Source organism: Oryctolagus cuniculus, chromosome 12 (assembly GCF_964237555.1).
Source record: "Oryctolagus cuniculus chromosome 12, mOryCun1.1, whole genome shotgun sequence".
In the NCBI taxonomy this organism is placed as follows: domain Eukaryota; kingdom Metazoa; phylum Chordata; class Mammalia; order Lagomorpha; family Leporidae; genus Oryctolagus; species Oryctolagus cuniculus.
This window is the reverse complement of record NC_091443.1, coordinates 46559085-46567288: the sequence shown is the minus strand read 5'-3', so window position 1 is coordinate 46567288 and position 8204 is coordinate 46559085. Positions and strand designations below refer to the sequence as shown.

The window sequence follows — 8204 nt, the reverse complement described above, 5'->3', positions numbered from 1 at the left end:
TAATAAATTTGGTGCTATTAAACAGTCTATCCATAAAAAGATCTTCATTCTGAACAAATGTTTTGCGAGCAATGATTTAATTATTATTTGGCTTTCAAAGTAGTTCTGCTCTTAGAAAAATACATCAGTCACAAGAATTTCAAGTATATTATTTATAATGGTAGTTTACCTCTAAGTAAGCAATATTCTAGGCCTTCAGTGAGGTTATTTTCAAACTTAGGTTATCATGTATAAGTGAATAATTCAATTACTGACTCAAAACATTAGTTATTTCTGTGCTATTTATCTACATTTGATCATCTGATAGAAGGAGCATGTTTTGGCATGTTGATGCAAACAGAGTGTAAGGTTTTCAGTATAAGAGGCAGATACAGGAGGATATTAAATTATATAACCCACATACATACCCAATGTATGATAAATTAATAAAAAATAATGCTTTAGGCATTTATCACTAAAAGTGACAGCATTTTTAAAGATTTACATATTTGAATGGCACAGTGACACACACACACACACACAAACACACACAGACTCTTTCATTCATTGTTTCACTCCTGAAGTGGCCACAAGAGCCAGGAGGCTGTGACTACATCTGGATCCCCCATGAGGGTGGCAAGGGCCCAATCACTTCCCAGGCACATAAACAATAAGCTGGATTGGAAGCAGAGCAACTGGCATTCAAATCTGTGACTTGAAACTAATACTCTTACATAGGATGCTGGTTTTCACAAGTAACATGCTGTGCCACAACACAAGCATCAAAAGTGACAATATTACTATAGTAAGATGATATAGATTCAGCATATGGTTGGGGAAGTAAGACTTTCACAGGTCCCATTTGCAGTATACTTGAGATCATACACTTTTTAGACATTATATCTACTCTTAAATACAGATCCAATGAAATTACTACATTTGCCTTTTTCTGAAGTTCTAGGTTTTATTTATATCCTGTATACATCTTTATTATTCATAATAGTTGAGAAATAGATGAATGAATACATAATCTAGCCTCTTCCAAATCTCAGTGGTTTAATACTATCAAGATTTATTATTTCATTATGTCACATTTCAGTCAGGTGGAGAGTGGGTTTAAGCTTTTGCTCCATTCTGTACCATTCAGTCATTCAGGTACCTAACAGTGGATCTGCAATCTTTAGTGCCTTGGAGTGTTGTACTGTACACTCCACATTGAGTAGGAGAAAAAAGTTTATAGAGAATCCTGCAGGATAACTGCAATTCCAATGGCCCAATTTAATTGCAACAGAGGTTTGAGAATGTCAATTATCTGTGAATTTAGAAAGAAAATGAACTAGTTGAATATATAATATTATCTCTGCCTTGCCAACCAATCAAACAAGGCTACTAATAAAATTAAGTCTGTGTGATTCCTCTCTACATTGTCACCAATTTGTTAAAGATGGTAAGGAACTCTACCCTACAAAATGAATTTGCACATAAGTTTATAGAGCAACATATCTAACATTAGAAAGAATTTCTGTTTGTTAATTAGGTGGGAATCTGGAAGGAATTGGAGTCTAGAATGACTTTCAGTGACCTTTTGATAAGTTTTTGTTCTGTAGGAGTTCTGTGGGTAACTTTTTGTGAAGTATGTATCCTACTTCATTCCTACTTAAAGCTCATGTATGTGAACGAGATGATATCCTCAAATGAGCATTTTCCTTGCTTTTATCATCTTGTGTCATTATCCCAACATTCTTTTACTATGTTTGCTATTGAGAGCACATTTTCAGATTTAGCATGGAGATTAACTGTAAAATAAGTAAACAGTGGATTGTTTTGTAGGAATGAAGTATAAAAGTTAGCTGTTATTTCTAAGTGACTACAATACTCAAAAAGAGGTGGATTGACAACTTTAGATTCAAGCATTTTTTTCTATGAAGAATTGCTGTCATGCTAACTTTTACACACAGTGTAAGCTTGGCTATGATATTCCAAAATATCGCTTTTTCTAAAACTCCACTTCACTGATTAAAGAGTTTCCTAAATTAATACACATTCAGCACATGGATTCTCAGGGTCTCTCCAAGCAAAAGACCTTTATTGTTTTCATGATGGTATTTACTCATCATAGTTAAGGAAACAGATTAAAATTTTTCTTATATTGCACTTTACCCCCCAAATTATAAATGATAACAAATAGCACCACAACATAATTTAGTAATGATAACAATATGTTGGAGACTTTGTGTATTAATGGCTTCCTACTCGCTAATAGTATTTTCAATTATAGTGATACCATTTTGGAAGGAACCAATCTTTTAATTATTTTCTCATAATTAATATGGATATATGAAATTGCCATTATATTTTTATTAGAGACCAAATTATCCTTAATCCATGTTTAACCAAAAGGAACATTTGTGAAATTCATTATAATGCTTTCTTAAATGGTCACTTTGATTATTAAGTAAAGTTAAAGAACAAACTAAAAATTGTTAGTTTTATTGGTTATAGTACCAATTAATAATTTTTATATGAAATACTGTTTTCCTACTACCTTTTTGTGTATTTCACTTTTCACATAATTATTTGTTTTTATATTAAGGAAGATTAAAGATTTCAACACATCATGGTCTTCATTTTTATGTAAGTTTTCCTTTATTAAATAAATACATATTGATAAATAAATATCCATAAGTACATCCAATCTATAATTGGACATATATATTAATTGAACAATTCTGTGAGAGAAAATGTTTGCAAAATACATTTAAAATAGTAGATATTAGGATTTTAAATATTTTTATTAAATGAAAATAGATTATTGAGTATATAGTCATATAAGAACTGATGAAATATTTTTGATGTTATAAGACTAGTAGCTATCTTTGAATGTAACTTTTTATTAACTATAGTCCTTGTATATATAAATAATTTGCTTTAGACTTAAGAATAATGAGATGAAAATATATAGTCATTTACAAGAAAACAATTTAAATTATTTTAACCTTTACACGAGCATCCTAAATTTTAAATTTTCATCTGTCCTGGTGAATGTGAACTTATCAAAGAATTTTAAAGTTTTATGTCTAATTGGACATACAATAATTATTGCCTTGAGTACTAAATGTTCTGTATAAGATTTTATATAATGTATTAAGTACTAAAAGGGTTTAAGTGCTCTAAATACACTATTTTTTTCCTTTTATATTGGTATTACAAATTCTACATTTTTATCATTAAACTTACAGATCATAGACATTTTAGCAAAGATTTTATGTATATTTGGCAAAAATAATTTCAGTCCTATAGTAGTTAAGTAGGAACTATTTAGCATTTGAAGTTGGGTGTAACGTAAATGCTAATTAAAATTCATTGGCAAATCACTTAAAATTTTATGTTACTTGACTTCAAGACATTTTCTTCCAAAACAGTTGTTACATTTCTCCATGTTTCCTGCATGGTGGATTTTGAATTTAGCATCTGACATGTTTTCTCAACTACTGGTTTATAATGAAAACATGTAGGTACTCGAGGGAATGTGTTAAAAGCAAAAATTCTATGATCCTGAAAGGTAAATGACAGCACTGAAATTGTCACATCTGGATTAGAAATGTTTCATCTGTTTATCTAATTAAACAAACACAAATAGAGATAATTAGGATACCAATAATGCATGTTTTAACAAACAACTTATGGCCTTGATTAGGTCAGAACCTGATTTTTTTATTTTTCTGCGTTCCTTTAAATTAGTAAAAATGGATTGACCTTCATCATGAAGTGCCTTTGAGTGATTAGAGCAAATCTATGATTTTGCATTTTGAAGTTTGAAGATCAAATTAATTGTTGGCTTTCGAACATTATACATATTACTTATTTGAATATATTTCTATACATACACATGACTACATCCACACATATGTAATAATATACATTATATTGAGTTTACCTTATCATATTTTTCTTATTAGAATTGATCTAACATATTTCAGAAGCACTAACCTGTAGCTATGAAAAATCAGTCACACACATGAAAGTAAAATAAATTCCTTGGAAAATCACAACTATTTATATTTAAAAAAGCTTTTTAGTAAACGTTTAAGCTGTTAATTGACGTTAAATTTAGCTTTATATGTAGATTAGAAGGTTGAACAAGAAGTTTTAATGTGAACTAAAATTTTGTAAGTCATGTTAGCTTCAGTTTCTAAAAAGAAAAATATTTTTGATATCCTGAAAACAGGAACTTAAAATATGTTGTTTATATTCAGATCACATGTCTTGATTTTAATTAGTATAATCATACTTTCTTGTCAAGTTGAAAACATTTTCTTTAAATTTAATCACATGGCTTGGCATTAAATTAATATAATCATATTCTTTTGTTCACTTAGGAGTAAAGTAGTTGTTTAATTAAATCCACTGTTTGTAATAATGTAATGTTCCAGAAATACTAGTTCAGAAGATAGCATAAGGATTTATATCAAACATCTCAATCTAAAGAGTAAATTGCATTTCCTCTATCATAAAGAAATAAACAGAAAACTATATAGTGATGAAAAGACATTCTTTTTTTTTTTTTTTTTTTTTTTGGCCAAACTTTTTATTTAGTATTCTGTAGTTGTTTAACACACACTTAAATGGTCTTATTGGGGGAGGGGAAAGGGGAGGTTCTTGCAGATTCCCAAGGAAATGTCAGAAAGGCAAAATATGGCCAGCATTATCCATTTGCTTTCTTTGGGTTTACTGGGTGAATAGCACTTTCTTTACATAGGCATCTGATCTCAGGTTTTTCATACTGAGAACATTTGAGATTTCAGTTTGAAGAAATCCTGAAATCCTAAGAGTAGCATACCCCGACCACCCTCTAATAGCTAGCTTGTTGGTATGGGTAGAATGAGTCATTTCTCAATGGACATCAATGGATAACTAGGTGGCTAGATGTTTGTGGAAGGTCTTAGAATTGCTTGCCTCATTTACTGGGAAAAAAAAAAATCAGATAGGTTGTGGCCTTTCAGGGAAACTTTTACTTGGAAAATTACAACACTAATACAACAAGTCAAGTCTTACATATTTAACATTTGCTTGTTGAAAGCAATGTCATAAAATCAAATAAAATTAAACATGGTTTACTTTTTTCCTCACAAGAACATAAAAATTATGGAGGGGGAACTTAACAGGAAACTTAAAAAAAAAGTAACACAATTTTTCCTTTTAGTAGTCCTTGGGTAGTTATGACAGAATAGTTTCCACTTTGTTTGTTTCTTTGAACAGGGATTTTGGTCCAAAGTTTTGTCTGTTTCTAGTATCTGCTTCTGCCTCCCCCTCTATCAGATCGGTTTCCTCCACGGCCACCACCTCTTGGTGCTCCGCGGCTTGAACTGCTGTAGGAATCACGTGGAGGAGGAGGGTACCCCCTTTCCATAGAAGGAGGAAGCCCTCTTTCTTGTCTGCCAACCCGATCGCGACCACTTGAGTAGAGATCACTTCGGCTGCTTGAGTAACTGTCTCGACTTCCACCATATGTGTCACGTGAGCTGCTGTAATCATCATAGCGACTGCTTCCACCATAAGATGGCGGGGGCCCTCGTGTAGGTGGAGCACTACGTGAGTTACCATAACTCTCATAGGAATCTCGGTAGGAACCTCCACTTGGATGATCTGAATAGTCCCGATCACGACCATATCCATCTCTATCACTATAGCCTCTTGATGGATAGTCATCACGTGAACTGGAATGATCATAATCACGGTAGGTATAGTCTCTTGGTGGTGGTGCATAATCTCTTGTATCACGAGAACTCGGGTAATCTCTGCTTGAATAGCTGTCTTTAGTAGAGTATCCATCATCTCTTGGGGACAAATAAACACCTCTGCGAGAGGGCAGGGGCTCCCTCCGAGGTGGGCCTCCGTAACTGTCTCTTCCACGTGATACAGGGGCTCTTCCTCCCATTCCACTGCTGCTGCGAACTGGTCCTGAAGGGGCTGATCTTTTAGGAGGAGGACCCCCACTTCGTGGTGGTGGTCCTCTTTTTACTGGAAGCGGTCCCCTGGAAGAACTCACGTTAAAATTCATGGAATAGCCACCATCATCCATGTGCCCTCCACGTGAGGGAGGTCCTCGAGTTCCTCCACTTCCTCCTCTTCCTCCCCGAAGACCTCTTAGTGGGCCTCTGCTTCGTGGAGGTGGAGGTGGTCCACGCCTACCACTTTCAAATGATGGCTTGGTAGCCTGTTCCACCTTGATGGCTTTCCCATCCAAGGACTTTCCATTCATGTCTCTGGCAGCATCCTTAGCATCTGCTGGGCTTTCAAAGGTGACAAAAGCAAAACCTCTTGATTTGTTGGTTTCACGGTCTTTCGTCAAGAGTACCTCCACTATTCGTCCATATTTGCCAAATACTGCTTCAAGGGCTTTCTCATTTGTTTCTGTATTAAGCCCACCAATGAAGAGCTTTCCTGGGCGATCTGCTTCAACCATTTTTTTTTTACCCCAGTGAATCGCAGGGGTGACGACGGTCGTAAGCTCCTTCGAGCTCGCCGGCAAGGAATTCCCAGCAGCTCAACACGAGCCCACAACCGGGAAGCTGACTGCACTACTGCGCAACGAGCATGAAAAGACATTCTTATTAGTCAAAGTTGTTATTTGCACCAGTTTAATATGTGCCAGTCTATAAAATATGATCTTTTCCATGTTCAAAATTAAGGTAACATTTGTACAACCATTACATAAAGTTCTCATTGTTAGTTTTTAGTATATGTAATATTTTATTAAAATTCCCATTGCTTTTACTAGTCAACTCAGAGGATGAAAACAATAGCAGGGTGGATTTTTATATGAAAATCTGAATAAATTGGAATCTGTATGTTATTATGTACACATAAACGTTGTCTCATTAAATACTAGATTCAAAAAACAGATCAAATATCTCCTAATTGCTAAACCAAAATTAGGAGGACCATGCACATTTTTTATCATTTTTAATTCCATTAAGTGACATTTATTTATAATTTCTTCTTTAAATGAAGTTTTTGTTGTTAAAGCAATTACCATTGCTTTTATTCTCATAAGTTTTTAGTTTAACTTACAAAGTGAAAAATATAACAACAAAAATTATTTATGTGAAGTAAAAAAATACTCGTAGCTTATCAGAACAAAACAAACTGATGGCATTATATCCTCCAAAATAAGCAGAGTTTTGCTGTTTGTTCATATATCATGAGATTGTTAAACACGTTCTTGACACTGCTGAAATATTGCCTCTCTATTCTATGAATCACAAGGTGTATATAAGTACCTATTCCTTCAGTCTCTGCTTGATTCTCTGTGCATCCTTCTGTTGGATTTTGAAAGTTATTACGATTGGAATATTTATTTTGGCTAACATTTTTTGAGTGATCATTATGTGTCAGACATTTTAGATTTCCTATTTGGATAAACTTGATTACTTCTTCATAAACTCCTAAGCATACAAATACACACAAACATATTATTCAGTTCATAATAAACTTGCATTTTGTTAACTAAATTACAATTATGTATGAAAGAAAAATTAGGAATGAGCCTTTTTTGATCGAGTTAATGAAAAAGGATGTTAAAGTGTGGTAAAAGCAATCTGGTATTATTTTATGTTGGCAGTTATTTTTTTTTCTCCCCTCAGTGAATCACAAAGAAAGAAGATGGGTATGATTTTTACAGAGGTGAAATGGGTTGTCTGTCAGTTGGGGTTCGGCGACAGTCTGTCTGCAAGCCGTAAGATGATCTGCAGAGCGCCAGGGGAAAGCAGGCAGGATTCCTGGCTTGCAAGAATAGATATTGATCTACCTTAGCCACCTAGACAATGCCTCACCTGTTTGCCTTGTCCATACCTTATTTTACGCAGTCTAATGCTTGTTTTGTTTGACTTTTCTTTTATTTCTCTGGATCTGAGCTTTGATACACTTTGCGGAGTACATAAACACAGTGTTGTACTTGAACATCATCATACTTCTGAGTCCTCTGGTGGTTTAAGACCACCCCTCCCTCTTGAATAGCTCTGTTATTGAAAATTATGAACCAGAGCTAAATTACTAGGCCACATACAGAAGTGGTTGATCCAGCAGCCTAGTGTCCAATAACACTGAATGTGAGATGCTGCTAATTACAGCTCTATGGATTTCATTTAAAATTTCTTAAGTTTCAACTCATAAAAGGCTTTATTATTATTAATTCTTTTTTCCCTAGCAGATAGCTGAAAGAT

The 8204-nt window shown here is 33.9% G+C and overlaps 1 protein-coding gene across 1 annotated transcript; it reads right to left on the bottom strand.

Annotated features, from left to right (window-relative positions):
* Nucleotides 1–4530: 4530 nt before the first annotated feature.
* Nucleotides 4531–6570, bottom strand: LOC100350192 (RNA-binding motif protein, X chromosome-like). The gene has a single exon (XM_070053336.1). The coding sequence runs from the start codon at nt 6443–6445 to the stop codon at nt 5267–5269; it is 1179 nt and encodes a 392-aa protein (XP_069909437.1). The 5' UTR covers nt 6446–6570; the 3' UTR covers nt 4531–5266.
* Nucleotides 6571–8204: the final 1634 nt, after the last annotated feature.